At 43.7% G+C, this 20,915-nt stretch overlaps 1 protein-coding gene and 1 long non-coding RNA gene across 2 annotated transcripts in view; one reads left to right on the top strand and one right to left on the bottom strand.

Annotated features, from left to right (window-relative positions):
• LOC137321992 (prolyl endopeptidase-like) overlaps positions 1-20,915 on the top strand; it is a 177,975-nt gene that overhangs the window by 73,133 nt on the left and 83,927 nt on the right. The window contains exon 10 of the mRNA XM_067984954.1: positions 15,459-15,562. Within this exon, the coding sequence (XP_067841055.1) occupies positions 15,459-15,562 (104 nt within the window). The remainder of the gene's footprint in view (positions 1-15,458; positions 15,563-20,915) is intronic.
• On the bottom strand, positions 1,898-11,350 carry LOC137321991 (uncharacterized). Its single transcript, XR_010962938.1, has 2 exons — positions 11,238-11,350; positions 1,898-7,764 (listed from the first exon to the last, which is right to left on the bottom strand). It is a non-coding gene; the product is annotated as an uncharacterized lncRNA (long non-coding RNA).

Below are 20,915 nucleotides of genomic sequence, written 5' to 3'. Positions count from 1 at the left end.
ACCCATTGTGTCACTGCAGAGTGGGTGTAGGTGTATTCGCAGGGCTCTTTTGTGCAGATGACTGAGAGACGTCGGCGATGCCCCTGGTGGCACCCTGGAAGGATGCGGAGGAGAAGTTGTTGAGGGCAGTGGTGACTTTGACAGCGACAGGTAAGAAGATGGTGCTCGGGCCAGCCGGGAGCAGCTCAGCATGAAGGAGGCTGCAGATGTCCACGACTACATGTCGAGTGACTCTGAGACTCCGTGTGCACTGCTGCTCAGAGAGGTCCAGGAAGCTGAGCCTCGGTCTGTGGACCCTATGGCGAGGGTAGTGCCTTCTGCGACGCATCTCTCTCTGCGGTTGCCTTCCTTTCTGCTGTGCAGGTGGATGTGTCACAGCACTGTGTTGTGGAGCTCCACGTGTCAGAGGTGGCCGGCGAGTCTGGTGATGCTGTTCGCCCTCCGAGGAGGTCATGACTGCAGCTACGGCGGCCCCCATCCAGAAAATGTACATCTGAGGGGGTCCGCAAGGTAGGTACATGTGTCTGGACCCCGGGGTAAGTGTACAAGTTGGTGAATTTTGTTGTTAGGAGGAGGGTGGTGGAGGCGAAACTTTGTCCAAAGTGACAGAGTGGCCTCCTGCAATAAGTGAGGGTCTCCCCCACCCCGCCCCCCCCCCCCCCACCCTGTCAAATGGACCTTTGCAGCTGCCACAGGCTGATGGCTGCAAAACGTCCATTTGAACTGGGAGTGTTTCCCCCAGTACGGGAAACAGTCTCAATCAGTTGCAAAATCCCATCCCTGCTAAAATAACAGGTCAATCAGGTCTGTAAGCAACCTGAAGTACCTGTTCAAGTACTTTAAGTGGCCGGCAGGAGTCCCAAATGCGGGGGCTGCACGCTCATGTGAGCGCGTCAGTGGGAAACCCGGAAGTGGGCGGGTTGGAGCCGGGCTCCTGACCCATCCCGGGAATCCCTGATTTTCGCAGCCCCCCCCCCCACCACGAACGCACCCAATCGCGGGTGCGAAAATTGAGCCCATAGACTCACTTATAAGTGTCACTCAAGAAAATCAATTCTTTGTTCATCTTGAATAAACTAAATGACCTGTTCTCTTATTAAATGAATTGTTCTATGAGAGGCTGCTATTTAGATGTTAAATTTTATTCTCAAACAAGAAGTCTCCTTTCTCATTTGAGGTATTATTGAAAGTGAAATAGAGGATGTTACGAGCATGGTTGAAATTCAGCTTAATATATTGGATTGTTCGATTTATGCTTGGATGAAGCAAGGCAGATTTGACAAAGTTAAGATTTATTCAGCATTTGAAAGGTTTTTTTTAGTATTTAGTCACTAAAGAACCAGTTACTTGTACTCTGTAGAATCTTTGCTCTTAGTCATTTGATTTTTAGGGATATGTTTGCAGTATTCAGATAAGTGATCTGTCTGATTAATTGGTCAGCAGCTGATCAGTGAACAAGGGACTACAGTAACAGGACCTTTTGCTGTATAAATCAATAGACTGTAGTTAAGATGAATATTGAACTGTAATGCTGTTCAAAATAATGACATTTACCACGACCATATATTTTGTAACACTTTTCTGAAAATTTTCTGAGTCATAGTTATCTTTTTGCAAGACACAGTACTGCTTCCTGCACAGTGTGCTATTTTCCTTAATTACTACAATCTCTTCACTGATAGTGTTACAGCTCTAAAAAGAGTAAATGAATCTTTTAAATGCTATAATGATAGAATCTGTGACATGTAAATTGTAACAGTATACTGTGACATTTAATTTTATTTATATTGAGTAACTGAGTTCTGAAATGCTTGATTAAACTATTGGTTGAAGTATCAACTTAGTTAAGGCTGTCCAGAATCATCTCAGCTGCCTGTTTTAAAAGAAATTGTGCAAATTTTAAATGGAAAAATAGTCTCCAGTCATTTTTATTTGTTTGCAAACACATAACCCAACAATGTAAATGATAACTAAATACATCATCACATCTCTTGTATCTGGTGCCATTGTGATGAAGATAATGTGCAGCTGTTCTGGCTCTTTTCTTTCACCAAATAAAATGAGTATTTCTCAAACACTCTTACATTGAGTATTCCACTCCTGGACTTAGTTTCAACATGCTAAATTAGTGAACTTCAGCCTCTGGTGGTAGACTACTCATATCTGCTTAATGTGATGAGAAATGCCTTCGAGCCTTTTGTCATTGTCAGCTCAATTACCATTTCACCTGTATCATACCTTCTCTATCATGCTCAAGGTGCCCGTTGTAGGTTGCTAAGAAGTCCAGAAGTGAAAGTTTTTTTAGATGTGCTGAATATACTATCTATAAAGAATGACAAATAGCTGATGGTGAGTTTACAAATTGCCTTTCGTGATCTTAATATTGGCAAGTTGGGCTGAATTTCCTGCTTCTGTGCTGTAATTTCTATGATTCTATAGTAGTCTATCTATTTGCACAAGTACAAATAGGAAACTTGTATATATTTTGTTAATCTTAAAATGTTTGTACAGAGGGAACATATGGCATTTTGGGTTAGTGTGCTGACTTTCTAGGACTTGGTTTTGAATCCAGTCCAGATAGGATGATGTTTCCATTCTCTGCAGAGCATTAGGGTTCTGTATGAAATGAGGGTCAACATGCGTGCTTAATTCTGACAGCAGGTACCACGAATGGCAACATGTTTTTCATCCCATAACATCCCTCACCCCTGGAAGGGAAAAAGTTTGTACACTACATCTGTTTTATTATTATGTTTTGTGCATCCCCCCTACTTTTGACCCCAGCATTGGCCCTTGCCTTCATCCGCCTAGACCCTATGTTCTGAAATTTCCTCTCGAAACCTCTCCACCTCCTCTCTTCCTTTAAGATCTCACTTAAAATCCACCTCTTTGACCAAGCTTTTGGTCACCCATCCTAAGATCTCTCTCTGGCTGTTTGTGTGATTACACTTCTGTGAAGCATCATAGGAATCCAGGGACATTATGTTAAAGACACTATATAAATGCAATAAAAACAGAAAATGCTGGAAACACTCAGTAGGTCAGGCAGCATCTGTGGAGAGAGAAGCAGAGTTAACGTTTCAGATCAATGACTATAAATAATAGAAATTCATATTATATAAAAATAAAGACAGATTATATGACTTTAATATGGGGCATGAATTACACTTGTGCTCTAGTCCAATTATCCCTTGTCCTTTAACACAGCTTCACCTGAAGACTGCACGTGGTCTTGACTCCCCGTATACAATGCTACGGGGGAAAGACTAGTAATAAATTACAAGTCTTGCATATAGCGCTCACTTCCTGTAAGTGCTACACTTACTTCTTGACACACTTTATCACACTTTATCGATATCTCTATTGTTAGAAAAGATCGTATCCTCTAACTCACCACGATCAATGTCATGAGAGATCTGCTAGTTACCATAAAAACTGGTGTATTGGTCACTGGTAATTTACAGATGCTGTGACAGACATCAATGGCCAGGACCGACCATACAACAATTGCATGAGAACATCTTGGTTAAAGGATTACAGATTGTGACATCACTAAAAGTTTGTGAAGTGAAAAGTTACACTGATCGTTGGAAAATAATACACCCACCATTGAGGCTGGTGTGGTTTCCAAATAATCAGCTCTTATCATTGTCTTTCATTCTATTTCATTCCCCCCACCTCCCTTGCTTTTGACGTACTGTACAATTAAACTAATTGTTTTTATTGTTGGACATACTTTGGGGAGAATTTTAACCCTGAAGCACGGGTGGGTTGGGGACGTGTGGGAAATAAAAATAGTTGTTTCTTGGGTTGTGTCCCCAAAATTTTCTGACTTTGCATTCTCAGTGGGGAGTCTGTACTTTTATGTGCCCACGTTAAACCCGGAAGTGGAGCGGGTTGTGGTTGCAACCCAAAAAGCAACTATTTTCGACTCCCACCCGACTCCAACCCACCCATTCTTTGGGGTTAAAATTCCCCCCTTTGTGTCGCAATTTGATCCCTAAATTAAAATATTTCTATTCATTTTGCTTCTCGAAAAAATAACAAAATAATAGAATTTTGGCAGGTATTGAAGAAAAACAAGTTTGGATAAATTAACAATAGATCAGTAAGTAGCACTAAGGTCCTAGGTTCGGTGCTCAGTTAGCTGGGGCAGTAATAGGAGTACTACAAATGGACAGTTCCCCTGGGTTAGGTAGGGGATAACTGACCAGGGTTCCTGTTCCTGGTCCCTATCCGATGACCCTGTGCTAGAATTGTATGGATACTGGTGAGGACAGGAATATGTTTGGCTACGATAGCCATGTGGTTGAGTAGGCTGCTGGCACCTGTTGTCAAGGCTCGCACATAAATAGTGGCCACTTGATTGAGGTCCCAGAGGGAGAATGGCAGCTGTGGAATCATAGAAGAGGAGGGGAGAAAATTGACGAGGGTAAAAGAAATTCTATTTAACTAAACAAAATAATGATGGTGTTTTCTTTTGAATGTTTATGATTTGAATTACAGTAGTACACAATAATTGGGTTGTGTTGACAATTATAATTAATAATTGTAATGCTGTTTCTCACTGTTGATTTCTACAGGGAACTCCAAGCGTGACATAGGTCTTAACAGCATTTTTTTTTGCCCAGCGTCATTAACATGTAAAGTCAGTAACATCAGAAGTGATTGATCAACACATTTGCAGAACAGCTTCTGAAAAATGTGACAAATCTGACAATTACTGCATACACTAAACACATTGACTATATATTCCCCTACTGTGTCCAAAATTGCCTTCACTCTTTATCATGCACACAGCTATTCATAAAGAAATATTCATGCTTTTGTAAAGGGTTTTTGTTGTACCAATTGATTTTGATTTGCCTGCTCACAGTTGTCTCCTGACATCTGAAAATCTGTATAATGGTAACTAAATCCCAAAATAAGCAAATGGAGGAAGAACAAAAATGCAAACTACGTTCCTGCTTTTTAAATGTAACACATTTACATATATCTCATATTCCTTGCTATTTTCAGTAAACATCATCTATACTGTATTAAAAATCTGGTGTGTACATCCACATACTATGCACAAACTTCACTTTTGTTAGAATCATAGAAAGGTTATAGCATGGAAGAAGGCCATTCGGCGCATCGAGTCCGTGCCGGCTCAATGCAAGAGCAATCCAGCTAGTCCCTATCCCTGTAGCCCTGCAAATTTTTTCCTTTCAAGCACTTATCCGGTTCCCTTTTGAAAGCCACGATTGAATCTGCCTCCACCACCTCCCCTGGTGGTGCATTCCAGATCCTAACCACTCGCTGTGTTTAAAAAAAAGTTTATCCTCATGTCACCTTGGGTTCTTTTGCCAGTCACCTTAAATCTATGTCCTCTGGTTCTTGACCCTTCTGCCAATGGGAATAGTTTCTCTCTATCCTGTCTAGACCCTTCATGATTTTAAATACCTCTTATAAAATCTCCTTTCAACCTTCTCTGTTCCAAGGATAACAACCCCAGCTTTCCCCAGTCTACCCACGTAACTAAAGTCCCTCATCCCTAAAATCATTCTAGTAAATCTTTTCTGCGCCCTCTCTCTAGGGCCTTCATATCTTTCCTAAAGTGCGGTGCCCAGAACAAAAACGTTGTCATGATTTTTTGTCACACTATGGCGTCAATGTTTAACATTGAAATTCCTTAAGTAACTGTTACTGTTAATGAGCCAATTGACCCACTCAGAATGCTTTTACAAAAAATTTGTTGGTCAATTTTTTCTTAGTAACTGAAATTTATAATGTCCAAAATAAAGTTTAAAAGAAAACAATTTTTTAAAAATACATTTTTCACAATATCATTAAATTTACCCATTAAATTGTCTTTTGTGTCATTTAAAACATGAATTAAAGTTTTTATTTCAAGGCCTCAAGCTCTCTTCAAAGCCTGAGTTTTGACTGTCCAAACTGCATCTATACAGCCTAGAAGACAGAGCCTGTCATAGGAACAGTGCATTCAGAGACTGAGGTTTTCCAAAGAGGTTGTCAGAAAAATTTGTGACCTCCTGAGGGAAGATCTGGAGCCATGGTGCAGGATTAACCCCACTCCCTGTTGCCATAAAAGTGGCAGCGGCCCAAAACGTTGATGCGTAAGGAACTTTTCAGGGGATGACTGGTTCATCTTTGCCACGCCCTGTCAGCGGAGCACCGTTGAATGGTCCAAGTCATAAATTTACTGTTGCAAGATGTAGGCGGGGTTTTTACATTTGCTTACTGATTTGCTCTCGTTCTCCCCACCCCCACTCCCGGGCAGAAAATCTGCAGCCCTGCTTTTTTAAACTCCCACCAATTATCATAGCGCAATGAAACAAACCCTGAACAATATTCAAAGAGCGGCCATTTGTAGTAATCCATTAAGTTTTATTTACATGTGAACTTATCTATTTGCCTTCCTCTAAACCCTTTTCCCACTGTGCATACCCCTCCTATAACTAGTTACTTGTTGTGTTCTACTTTCTATCCTTGTACTTCTACCTACTGCAACCACTGTTACAGGAACAGCGTTGGAGCTGGAGGCTGATTGCACTGCTGACTCTTGGGATTGAGGTGGCTCTCGATATGCATGTGCCCGGGGCCCAGCTTTGGGCTGCGGCTCCTCCTCAGAGGGAGTGGGGGGGGGGGGGGGCAAACTTGGCAGTGGTGGTACAGGCTGCATAGGTTTCGTCTCTTCCTTGGTCGTGGTTTCAGTGTCTTCACGTAAGTTGATCAATGTGAGAACTCATCCAGTACATTGGTGACCCTCTGGAAGCCTGTGATCATGTCTCTTTTGTCCCAGCTCTTCCATCAGGCAGTAATTTGAGAGGGTGTGACGGGGATGGGAAATGACGTTATGTGCTTGCACTACATCTTCTTGATGAGCCCAGTGAAAGTTCTTCATCAGGACCTGAGAGAACACCGTACAGGACTGACTTTAGAACAATGAAAGCTTGATGCCTCAGAGGACTTTCGGATGATCACAAGACTGAAACCTTCAATTTCTTTATTTCAAGGATGCCACTTAAGATCGTAACTATTCAGTTAGTGTTCAGAGGTTAATAAACCCTCTGCAGGGAACTCTTCTGACTCGCCATTCCAATTTCTTACTTCAAGTGTTGCCCCTGGATACATATGACCCTTTCCTCAAAGGATGAAATTTCTTGAATTGTGACCTAAACTCCACCATTGACAGACCACTGCCTTCAATTGTGAGTTACCTTATCACAACGTTATGACCTTCAGAGTCTGCCCTTCATACTAACTCTGGCCATGTGAAGGGAGGAAGGTGAATAATGTTTGCAGGTATTATCACTGATAAATTGAGGACATTCTATGGCATGACTGCATGCTTCGCTCAGTGAAACTTGTTAGGGAATTGGGAGGAGGAAGACAATGCTATTTATAAAATGGGTGCTTTCAAAATGACATTCCTGTGTCTGAGGGTGCTTGGTTCAAGTAGCAGCCAATGCCTGTTGTGACATCAGATGAAGCAAGTCAGAGATCCACTTCTACCTTGCCTCTTCTGCTGAAATTGTTGAACGTTTTACAGCAGTGAAGCCATGTTCTTCCTACAGTTATTGCTGCGTTGATGGCTTCAGCCTCCTCTTACAAGCTTTCCTGCCCTGTGATTTATTTGCTTTCTTCCTGGATGATGGATAGAGGTCCTCCCTCTTCCATTCAACTTTTTGCAGAAGCAACTTCAAGCTTTCATCATTGAAGGAGAAGGCTCAAATGCGGAGTCTGGTCTGGAGGTCATACCTGGCAATAGGTAAAAATACTTCAGCTGAGACACTGAAACAAAAAAAACCTCACCACAGACATCCAAAAACAAAGAAATCTCCAATGCTCCAACAATGCACTCGAGCAATAGTCTTACGGCAGGCCTTTAATTTTGGGTGCTATCGCTTAGTTCTTGGTGAAGTGCACATCACCTCTTTTGCCCAGGTGCTACCACTCCCTAGAAAGAAGTATTGGTTTTGGATTATATACTTCAAATTGTTGCACTGTTTGTGTCAGTGCTTTCGAGCCATTTGTTTTGTTAAGTGTTGATTACATGGCCGTTCTGCAGAGACTTCTGTACGGAAATCTAATTGGTAAAATGCTCTATTCTAATTTCTCTTCGTGAAGTACAGATGCTGTGGGATTGTTTCAGTTTGTTTCAAGTTCATCGAAGCAAGCAGTAATGAGATTGCGGGTTGAACAGAAAACAAATTAATCACCTGCTAAATGTGCAGTCATTTAATTCAGATTAGGCATGTCTGAGATCCAGAGTGAAAATGCAGTATGATAAATTAACTAAGTTCTTTGCTGTCACCTGCAATTCCTAATTATAATGTTCCATTAAAGAGAGAGAAAGAAACAACTTGCATGTGTATAGTACCTTATGACATCTCAAAGCGCTTCACAACTAATTTCTTTGAAGTGCAGTCACTGTTGTTAGATAGGCATACACAGCAGTCAGTTACATATAGCAAGGTCCTACCAACAGCAAATAAAGTGACTGATCAGTTAATATGTTTTTAGTGGTGTTGGGTGAGGTATGAATGTCGTCCAAGACACCAGGATAACCCCCCCCTGATCTTCATCTTTTACATCTATCTCAGCACCTGCACCTCAGCCAAAGGGCAGAACCTACAACATTGCAACAACTTCTTTACCCAGAGAGTGGCTAGAATGTGGAACTTGCTACTACAAGGAATAGATGAGGCAGCTAGCATAGATGCATTTAAGGGGCAGCTAAATCAATACATGAGGGAGAAAGGAATAGAAGGATATGCTGATAAGGTTAGATGAAGTAGGGAGAGAGGAGGCTTGTGTGGAGCATAAATACTGGCATGAACCTGTTGGGCCGAACGGACTGTTTCTGTGCTGTACGTTCTATGTAAAAAAAAATCCCTCATACTGCACTGAAATATCAGCTTAAATTATGTGTTCAAGTCCTGGAACAGGGCTTGAACCCGCAACCTTACGACTGAAGCAAGAGTGCTACTCAATGAGCCAGGGTGCCACAGTATTAGCAGAGAACCCAATAAATAATACACACACTCTCCTGCCCCAGCAAGGAACGCCATCGGTTGCCACTACTCTGCCCCTTCACATATAAATGACAGTGAAGAGGTGGGACCTGGCAACCCACCTGATTTCCCTGGTTTTGTTGCCACTGATTCCGCCGACTTCAGGGACTGCCAAGAGAGGGGTGGTACTACACTCTGGGGAAGCCACGGAAGGCCCACTAGTTTGTTGACTGAAGGGAAAGTGCCTAGTAATGGCCATCTCTCTTTTCATAGAAGCCATAAACATTAACCTCCAGGAGGCTTTGGTCCAGTCCAAGGCATTCATTGAAAAACATTTTCTCAAGTCTTCAGGGTGCTTCTGTCCTCTTTAAATAGGCTTCTGCCGCTTCATGGTGCTGCAATGGCTGTCCCGCTGCAATGTTACCACATCCTACCTCGGCAGAGTCTCATTCACTCACTCTTACTCTCTCCTTTTCCCCTACCCTGCCTCCAGGAAATTGGGTCAGAACATTGTGGAAAGATCTCTCAAGTGCATTGTGCCTGAGCAAGGACCATTCATTATTTTTGTTAGAATATAAATTATATTTATAAAAATGTTTTATTCAGAAAAACCATATATACATATATATTTATGTTACTGTACAGTTTTATCACGGTACATTCAGAAGATTGCAATTGTTGGGAACAATGTGCTTTTAGGGTCAGGATAATTTGGTAGTGGGTTTCAATAAAGGTCCTGTCTACATTGAGGGAAGGTTGAGTTGTTGCTCTTTTTGGGGCTTCAGGAGCCCAAACAAAAAATTCTTTGTTAGCCTATAGCCCAGTATTAAGTTGGCTTGTCCTTAACCTTCTTTGAGGCAGCTGGATATGTGGAGGGATGTTTGATCCATGCAGGCTTCCAAGAAAAGGCCTCAGACTACCTGATAACTTCTAAGCTTTTAAGCGTCTGTTTCAGCCACATTTGATGTGGAGAAGGTTGCATTTCGCCATAATGAAGAGAATGTATCTACTTGTGGCTACTAGTGGCAGTTGCTCTTGCCTACTGGAGGGTTTGTTTTTCAGTGAGTAGACACAGGCCTGGAAACCATTTCAGTTTTAAGTCTTGTTTCACCTTGATGAGTGTATGTGTAAGAAATTGAAATTTGGACTAACAGTATTTGGCTTTAAGAAAACTTTTTCTCAGATGTTCAAAGGGTTAATTTTCCCTGCACAAAAGTAGTCAAACTATAATTGGCATAAATGCTTTTTATGTAGTAAGTGAAATATATAGACTCATTTAATAGAGTATTTGTAGTGATACTGTTTTTTTCTGCTCCTATCCCTTTTCTAAGTCTCCCAAGGAAATATTGGGGTACTGAAGAGAAATTGCTGCTGTTATGGGTTTGAAAACCTTTCACAACACTAATTTGAAATACTTGAAGTACCTCTTTCAATTACTTTTTACTTAATAAGATTGCTGATACCCTTATCGGGTGGCATTTGTGTAACATTACCAGCTATCGCAATGCAATTTCAAGCCAATTGCTCCCTGTTCAAATTACTTAATTTTGTTTTTTGCCTGCCAACAGCACTAAGACCACCCCCCCCCCCCCCCGCTCAAAATTATGATAGATAAAGTCCTGCCCACTTATCACCTCTGTCCTTTCTAAGCTTCGCTGGATGCCCTGCCCTCAATTCATTGATTTGAATAAGTATGGAAACGAATATTTCATATCTTTTTCTGTGTTCTTTTAATTGCTATAATCTTAGGGGAATGAGGAGCTTTTGAAGTGAACCAATTCAAGATAATGGAGAGAACTAACATAATAAATCCAAGCAAATTGTTCATTATAATGAAGAATTCAAATGTAAGCAGACATGAGTTAAAATTACTAAATTAGCCATGATGTGGAACGAGAGAACTCACTTGGAACTTTTTCACCCAAAGGGCAACAGAATTGTAGAATATGAACATATGAAAAAGGGCAAGAAAAGACCAGCTGGTTCATCGAGCCTGCCTCGTCCATCATTTAACCCATCTTACCGCCGTGCCCCACGCTACCCCCATTTCCCACATCATGCAATCTCCTGACAAAGGCTGAAAGCAAGATTTTTAAAAAATCTTTGGCCAATTTAGGAATCAAAATTTTGAGAATTACCTCCCCAACCCCCACAGCCAGTTCAGTGAGCTCCAGGAGATTATGGTGACTGATACCACCACTCCATCAACCCACTTACCTTCTGTAACTGGAGATATCTTCCACTCACATGAGCCTTCGTCCAGCTCCAGAATAAGTAAACCAGGAAGATGATTGAAACAGGCAGTATGAATGGATTCAAGGACAATTAGATGCATCTTTGAAGGAGAAGGGATTAAAAGATGTGGTGAGAAGGTGCAGGAAGTTGGGTTTAATTCGCAAAAAAGATATTATCTTGTTTGGACCTTCCCTATTCCTGAAAAAATTATGGTTATTTTTCTGATTCAATAAGGCTATTTTGCAGTAACACTTATTATCAAAACGTATTAGGCTTTAACAGGCATTCTGAAAATTTAGGTTAACTACGAATGGTTTAGATGGGAACCATCCCACCTGAATCTGTTATAAGGCTTATTTACAATGCAGCATATTCATCCATAAATAAGTTTATTTAAATGATTGTTGGCATCTTCCCGTGAAGGTATGTGTCTTCTGTACAGGCCTAAACACGCATGGTGTATTAATCAAATAATTACATTTTCAATCATTAAAACATAAAGATTAATAAAAGAATTTACTTTAATTTCTAATTCTTGCTGCAATGGAAGAGAGAAATTTAAGTCAGGTTTTGTGTACCAATGAACATAAGAATATAAGTAATAGGAGCAGGAGTAGGCCATCCGGCCCCTTGAGCCTGCTACGCCATTCAACAAGATCATGGCTGATCTTTACCTCAACGCCATTTTCCTGCACCATCCCCATAACCCTTGATGCTTTTAATATCTAGAAATCTATCGATCTCTGTTTTGAATGTACTCAATGACTGAGCCTCCACAGCCCTCGAGGGTAGAGAATTCCAAAGATTCATTACTCTCTGAGGGAAGAAATTTCTCCTCATCTCAGTCCTAAATGGCCTACCCCTTATTCTGAGACTGAGACTGTGACCCCTGGTTCTAGACTCCCCAGCCCGGGTAAACATCCTCCTTGCATCTACCCTGTCAAGCCCTGTAAGAATTTTGTATGTTTCAATGAGATCACCTCTCATTCTTCTAAACTGTAGAGAATACAGGCCGAGTCTACTCAATGTCTCCTCATACGACAATCCCGCCATCCCAGGAATCAGTCTGGTGAACCTTTGTTGCACTCCCTCTATGACAAGTATATCCAAGTATAACCAAAATTGTACACAATACCCCAGGTGCGGGCTCACCAAGGCCCTGTATAATTGCAGTAAGACATCTTTACTCCTGTACTCAAATCCTCTTGTAATAAAGGCTAACATACCATTTGCCTTCCTAATTGCTTGCTGCACCTGCATGTTAGCTTTCAGTGACTCATGTACAAGGACACCCAGGTCCCTTTGAACATCAACATTTAAAAAATACTCTGCATTTCTGTTTCTCCTACCAAAGTGGATAACTTCACATTTTTCCATATTATATTCCATCTGCCATGTTCTTGCCCATTCACTTAGCCTGTCTATATCCCCTTGAAGCCTCTTTGCATCCTCCTCACAATTCACATTCCCACCTAGTTTTGTGTCATCAGCAAACTTGGAAATATTACATTTGGTCCCCTCATCCAAATCATTGATATAGATTGTGGATAGCTGGGGCCCAAGCACCGATCCCTGCGGTACCCCACTAGTCACAGTCTGCCAACCTGAAAAAGATCTGTTTATTCCTACTCTCTGTTTTCTGTCAGTTAACCAATTCTCAATCCATGCCAGTATATTACCCCCAATTCCACGTGCTCTAACTTTGTTCACCAACCTCCTGTGTGGGACCTTATCGAAAGCTTTCTAAAAATCCAAATACACCACATTCACTGGTTCCCCCTTATCTATTCTACTAGTTACATCCTCAAAGAACTCCAATAGGTTTGTCAAACATGATTTCCCTTTCATAAATCCATGTTGACTCTGCCAAATCCTATTATTATTTTCTAAGTGTCCTGTTATCACATCCTTTATAATAGGTTCTAGCATTTTCCCTACTACTGATGTCAGGCTAATAGGCCTGTAGTTCCCTGTTTTCTCCCTCCCTCCTTTCTTAAATAGTGGGGTTACATTTGCCATCCTCCAATCTACAGGAACCATTCCAAAATCTATAGAATTTTGGAAGATGACAACCAATGCATCCATTATCTCTATAGCCATCTCTTTCAAAACCCTGGGATGTAGATTATCAGGTCCTTGGGATTTATCGACTTTCAGTCCCATTAATTTCTCTGGTCCTATTTTTTTTTGCTTATACTAATTTCTTTCAGTTCCTCATTCTTGCCAGACCCTTCGTTTACTAGTAATTCTGGGAGGTTTTTTGTGTCGTCTTCCGTGAAGACAGACACAAAGTATTTGTTTAATTTCTCTGCCATTTCCTTATTCCCCATTATAAATTATCCTGCCTATGTCTGTAAGGGACCCACATTTACCTTTGCCAGTCTTATCCCTTTTTACATACCTATGGAAGCTTTTACAGTCTGTTTTTATGTTTCTCGCTTGTTTACTCTCATATTCTATTTTCCCTTTCTTAATCAGTTTCTTGGTCCTCCTGAATTCTAAAATGCTGCCAATCCTCAGGCTTACTGCTTTTTCTGGCAACTTTATATGCCTCTTTCTTTGATTTAATATTAACTTGTCTCAATAACTTAAAAATGTTTAATTCTGCTATTATAAGTGCTCCAATCATTAGGTGAACTGGGTTCCTTAGACAAGTTGGGGATCTTCATGTTTAATTTATATTGCTGTAAGATGCACACACTTCATTTAGCTTAAAAGTAGCTCATAGGTAGGCTGGCAGCAAAGAAGCACAGTTTGTATTTTAACAATAGTACATATATGCTATGTCTTGGGGCGGGAGGGTGGGGGGGTGGGCATGGGCAGACAGAAGGAGAGAATAAATCTGAACATCATATCCTAGCACCAAACCAAGTATGATTTACTGTTAATCTACGTCACATGTGAATAATGGCCACTTGTTTGAGGTACTGGAAAGAATCCAGTGCCTGTGGAATCGATACTGTGGAAGAAAAGAAGTGAGCATATTAGTGCAAAAAAACCTGGACTTTTTTTATGTATCAATATTTCATAGTATTTTAATTATTTTTAATGATTTACATAATTGTCCAGATCAGTGCTTTGTGTGGAGAATACTTTTGTAAGCATTGCTAGCATTCCTAATTTAAAAGATTGTATTGGTTTCATGTGTGTTAACATTTTGTTAAGTGAGAATTGCAAATGAAAGTGTCTACAACTAGAGGAGCGTAGACTTGCGTGCATTACATTGGCTGTCAGTTTTTACTAGCTACAGGGTGGCCTACACCAGTTATTAAATCCTGGTGTGGGTTGTGAAACAGTTTTTCAGCACTGAAGAGAAACAGTAACATCCTTTTTTTTATATAGGACTCTAAAATAAACATGAAATGATTTTTTTTGTAGCTGTGAGAAAACACAAACTGATAAATTCTTTGCTGTCCCACATCAGGGGGGTGATTTTAAAATGGAGCTGGGAAGGGAAGGGAGGGGGAGGAGGTCAAATTGAGATCTGGAAACCCATTAGTATGGGTTTCCCGGACATCCTTTCGATTTTGACGTAAGGACGTCTTTTACTTTTTTTTGTCGGTTTCCCGTCTGACTGACCAGCTGAATTGACAGGCTGGTCTCAGTCGGATGGGAGACCAGCCAGGGAGAGGACATCTTCAGGTAAGTCTGCAGGTAAATCTGTGTTTGTATGGATAGGGGTGGGCAAGGGGCACAGGTGGGCACGGGGGTCGCGACTCATGAGGGATAGGATCGGGGGTCAGTCACGGGGTTGGGGGGTGTTGGGATCAGGAGTCCGCGATCGGGTTGGGTGGGGGGGGTGCGGAGAGTGGAGGGAGGGTCGGTGTAGGTAGGTTTGTTGGGTCTGGGAGCCGTCTCTCGCCTCCTTTCACGAGGCATAAAACAGAAGGCCCGGGAATCCCGGCCCCCCCCGGGGATGAAATCGGGAATTAGTGAAAAATGGAGGCCTGAAGCCTCCTTGAAAGTTTTTAAGGCCCGAACCGCCATCTGTGAACGGGTTGGTCACCCGCCCCGGTGAAAACCGGAAATGGGTGGGTTGGGGGTGGGTCTGAAATAGTGGCAATTTTCAATGCGCCCCCCCCAACCCACTCGTTTTTTAATTTGAAAATTGAGCTCCATGTCTTTCCTGAACTGAAGGTCACTTTCTGAGAATTATTTTTATTTATATACATTTAAAATGTCTCTTACGCAAATCTGTTCCAGGTATTATTTATCACTGTGATCTGACCACAGCAAATTTGGAGCCAAGAATTTTCAGAGAAGTGACTGTGAAGGGATTTGATCCATCTGATTACCAGACTGTTCAGGTAATTAGTATTTTTATTAATTTTTTTCACTAATTATTTTAATGTGTGCGAGCTAAAGCAGCCATTGAAACAGATTTGTTAAAAAGTGATCATATTCTGTACACAATAAAGACCAACTAGCCCTGCTGAAAATGGGGTAGAATTCCAGATTCTTCGAGTGGAGAGTCAGGGAAGAAATTCAACTCATGGTCATCCATTTTGTGTCTGAAAAATGGGCACCTTGGAAATAGGGCACCTCGCCCACCACATCGACGCCCAAGAGCCGCCTGATGCCTTATTCAGGCGGACCTTGCCATCTCACGTGGCCTCTCTACTCCCATCGTGTCAACCACAGATAAGGCAATCTCTGATCACATCCTTGTATCCCTCTCCACTCACATCCCCCTTTCCACCCAACTTCCTTCTGTGTCTGCCTCTGGGAAAAACTCTTCCCCCCACTCCCCCCCAAGTCACTTACAACAGCACTTTCAAATTCCCAACTGTCTAGCCTTCGGCCCTCCATTCACCGCAACATTTCTGCAGCTACCGATCTGCAGCACCCTCACCTCCATCTTTGATGCTCTTGTCCCCATTAAAACCATTACTCTCTCCCATCCGCGTCATTCCCCAGGTACGGCCCTCATCTCCGCCCCCTTAGGTCCAAGGGACTCAGACTTGAACATGTATGGCGGACATGTGGTTTAGCCGTTCATTGCCAGATCTGGCTGGACCACATAAAGCACTGTTGGGTCCTGCTCTCCTCTGCCGAAACTGCTCACGAATCCAGGATCATCCTGGAATGCAAAGATAACGCCCGGCTTCTTTTCTCCACTACAGACCGTTTTCTTAAACCCCTCTCCCCTGCCCCCTCCACTCTCGCCTTCAACAACAAGTGCAAAGAGCTCATGGACGACTTTGTCGCTAAGATTGAGACCATCCGTTCAGTTGTCTCTGCCGCTTCCCTCCCTTCCCCTAGCCCACCAAGCCAAACTTCCCCTAAGGTTCCCCCGTGCCCTAGCCCTGAACTTGCATCGTTCTCTAGTTTCTCTCCTATCTCCCCACATGCCTTTTCCGAGCTCATCTTGACCATGAGTCCCACCTCCTGCTCCATCGACCCTATTCCCACCAAACTGCTAAATACCCAACTTCCCTTCCTGGCCCCCATGTTAGCTGATATTGTTAAGGGTTCCCTCTCTTCAAATCTGTCATCATCACCCCCCTCAAAAAAGCCAACCTTCAACCCTCTGTCCATGCAAACTACCGCCCATTTCCAACCTCCCTTTTCTCTCCAAAGTCCTTAAACTAGTTGTTGCCTCCTAAATCCATGCCCATCTTTCCCACAACTCCAAGTTTGAACCCCTCCAACCAGGTTTCCGCCCCTGCCACAGCACTGAAACAGCCCTTATCAAAGTCACAAATGATGTCCTATGTGACTGTGACCGTGGTAAACTATCCCTTCTCAACCTGTCTGCAGCCTTGACACGGTTGATCATACCATCCTCCTCCAACGCCTCTCCTCCGTCAACTGGGTGGGACTGCGCTCGCCTGGTTCCATTCTTATCTATCCAGTCGTAGCCAGAGAATCACCTGCAATGGCTTCTCTTCTCTCCCGCCTCGTTACCTCTGGAGTCCTTCATGGATCTATCCTTGGCCCCCTCCTATTTCTCATCTACATGCTGCCCCTTGGCGATATCATCCGAAAACCTGACGTCAGGTTCCACGTGTACGTAACCACGCAGCTCTACCTCACCGCTCTCGACCCCTTCACTGTGTCTGATTTGTCAAGCTGCTTGCCCAACACCTAGTACTGGATGAGCAGAAATTTTCTCCGACTAAATATTAGGACGACCAAGACCAATTGGGAGTAATTTTAACCCCCAAGAATGGGTGTGGTTTTTTTATTCATTCATGGGATGTGGGCATCGCTGGCAAGACCAGCATTTATTGCCCATCCCTAATTGCCCTTGAGAAGGTGGTGGTGAGCCGCCGCCTTGAATCGCTGCAGTCTGTGTGGTGAAGGTTCTCCCACAGTGCTGTTAGATAGGGAGTTCCAGGATTTTGACCCAGCCGCGATGAAGGACCGGCGATATATTTCCAAGTCGGGATGGTGTGTGACTTGGAGGGGAACGTGGAGGTGGTGGTGTTCCCATGTGCTTGCTGCCCTTGTCCTTCTAGGTGGTAGAGGTCGCGGGTTTGGGAGATGCTGTCGTAGCAGCCTTGGCGAGTTGCTGCAGTGCATCCTGTGGATGGTACACACTGCAGCCACAGTGCGCCGGTGGTGATGGGAGTGAATGTTTAGGGTGGTGGATGGAGTGCCAATCAAGCGGGCTGCTTTGTCCTGGATGGTGTCGAGCTTCGAGTGTTGTTGGAGCTGCACTCATCCAGGCAAGTGGAGAGTATTCCATCACACTCCTGACTTGTGCCTTGTAGATGGTGGAAAGGCTTTGGGGAGTCAGGAGGTGAGACACTCGCCACAGAATACCCAGCCTCTGACCTGCTCATGTAGCCATAGTATTTATGTGGCTGGTCCAGTTAAGTTTCTGGTCAGTGGTGACCCCCAGGATGTTGATTGTGGGGTATTCGGCGATGGTAATGCTATTGAATGTCAAGGGGAGGTGGTTAGACCCTCTCTTGTTGGAGATGGTCATTGCCTGGCATTTGTCTGGCACGAATGTTACTTGCCACTTATCAGCCCAAGCCTGGATGTTGTCCAGGTCTTGCTACATGCAGACACGGACTGCTTCATTATCTGAGGGGTTGCGAATGGAACTGTACACTGTGCAATCATCAGCGAACATTCCCATTTCTGACCTTATGATGGAGGGAAGGTCATTGGTGAAGCCGCTGAAGATGGTTGGGCCTAGGACACTGCCCTGAGGAACTCCTGCAGCAATGTCCAAATCATTAATATATATCAAAAAGAGCATCGGTCCTCGTACCAACCCCTGGGGAACACCACTGTATACCTTCCTCCAGTCCGAAAAACAACTGTTGACTACTACTCTCTGTTTCCTGTCACTTAGCCAATTTCGTATCCATGCTGTCACTGCCCCTTTTATTCCATGGGCTTCAATTTTGCTGACAAGCCTATTATGTGGCACTTTATCAAACACCTTTTAAAAGTTCATGTACACAACATCAACCACATTGCCCACATCAACCCTCTGTTATCTCATCAAAAAACTCGATCAAGTTAGTTAAACATGATTTGCCTTAAATAAAATCCATGCTGGCTTCCCTTTATTAATCCACACTTGTCCAAGTGACTATTGGACAAGTGACTATTGGGCTTAAAGCTGGTGGGCCGATACTTAAAGGGATAATGTACCGCATTGCGATAGTTGAGGCACATAATTTTTTGTGTATTACAAATGTAACCTTACCTGTCCGATTTCCCATTGCTTCTGATTCATGCCAGGTGAAAGCAGGCGGGAGGGCCTGCTTGTGGGCCAGGAGGAACAGGAGTGCTTCATCCAGGCATAACAAGCTCACCTGACGTGATAGGACCATCACGATCCGCTGACACCCCCTCCCCACCCTGGATGCTGGAGCCCCCCCACCACCATCTTTTCCAAGGCCCAACCCGATGTCGTCCATGTCCCCCTACCTCTCCGATTTCTTCCAAGGCCCACGATCTCTCTCTTCCTCCCCCTCTCTCCGATCCACTGCTCCTTTCCCTCCCGATAAGCTGCTAACCTATCAATTTGGCTGCCTGGCACGTGGGAAACCCAAAAGCACAAATACTTACCTTCAATTGCATTCCGATCGCAAATTGCGACCACTCATTTGGCTTTCCGGTACCCCGCACGAATATCCACGGACGCGCTGGGTTCCCGTCTCTGAGCTAAAATCATGCCCATTGTCTTCGGTCCCCGCCACAAACTGCGTTCCATAGCCACCGACACCACCCCTCTCCCTGGCCACTGTCTGAAGCTGAACCAGACTGTTCGCAACCTTGGTGTCCTATTTGACAGAGATGAGCTTCCGTCCACATATCCGCTCTATCACCAAGATTGCCCTCTTCCACCTCCGTAATATCGCCCATCTCCGCTCCTGCCTCAGCTCATCTGCTGCTGAAACCCTCATCCATGCCTTTGTTACTTCTAATCTTGGCTATTACATTGCTCTCCTGGCTGGCCTCCCATCTTCCAAGCTTCATAAACTTGAGTCCATCCAAAACTCTACAGCCCATATCCTAACATCCACCAAATCCCTTTCATCTATCACCACTGTGATTGCTGACCTACATTGTCTTCTGGTCCAGCAATGCCTCGATTTTAAAATTCTCATCCTTGTTTTGAAATCCCTCCATGGCCTCGCCCCTCCCTATCTCTGTAACCTCCTCCAGCCCTACAACCTTCCCGGATCTCTGCGCTCCTCCAGTTCTGGCCTCTTGTGCACCCCTGATTTTAATCGCTCCGCCGTTGGCGGCCGTGCCTTCAGCTGCTTAGGCCTTAAGCTCTGGAATTTCCCCCCCCGCCCCCCCAAACCTTTCATAGAAACATAGAAAATAGGAGCAGGAATTGGCCATTCAGCCCTTTGAGCCTGCTCCGCCATTCATTATGATCATGGCTGATCCTCTATCTCAACATCATATTCCCACCTCTGTCTTCTCCTTTAAGACTCTCCTTAAAACCTACCTCTTTGATCAAGCTTCTGGTCAGCTGTCCTAATATCTCATTATGTGGCTCGGTGTTAAATTTTGTTTGATAACGTTCCTGTAAGTGCCTTGGGACGTTTTACTGCGTTAAAGGTGCTATATAAATGCAAGTTGTTGTAAATGGACAAGCAACCCACCCGCCTGAAATAGGTGTACAGCTGTTTTACTAAGCAAATTGGGGTCATAGGACCCGAATGCAAAATTCAGGTATGAATGGGCGGACCTTGCGCAGCGCAACCAGGTCTTGAGCAGCGGTCCTTAGGCCACAAAACCTTGAAAAAGTCATATTTTTGGGGGGTCAGAAGGCGCAGGAGCACCCCACCTGGCTCCACAAAAGTACTCCAGGCCACTGCTGGCCTAGGCTCAACCCCCACGTCTCCCTCCTCCTCCCCACCCACGCCCCCCACCCCTCCCACAATCCCAGGATCTACCTGTGGGCCAGTTCGCTGTCAGAGCTCATCAGGTCCTGACCAACAAGTTGTCCGTTTGACGCTGCAGCTCGCTGCTTCCGTTTAAATAAGGCCCAATGCTAAATTTGGCTCGAGCTTCAGACTGGCGTGGACCAACGCATATAGCAATCGCTTCGTCACCTTGGCTCCCTTTTTGGGCACAAGTCAAATTTCTCCCCCAGTATGTCAGGATGTTGTCCATGTGACTCTCCACTCCCATGCAATTTAATGACCTCCTACCCCATGGAACATTAGTTTGTTTTCT

This window comes from Heptranchias perlo, chromosome 5 (genome assembly GCF_035084215.1).
Source record: "Heptranchias perlo isolate sHepPer1 chromosome 5, sHepPer1.hap1, whole genome shotgun sequence".
In the NCBI taxonomy this organism is placed as follows: domain Eukaryota; kingdom Metazoa; phylum Chordata; class Chondrichthyes; order Hexanchiformes; family Hexanchidae; genus Heptranchias; species Heptranchias perlo.
The sequence above is the reverse complement of the archived record's forward strand: the minus strand, read 5'-3'. Positions and strand labels throughout refer to the sequence as shown.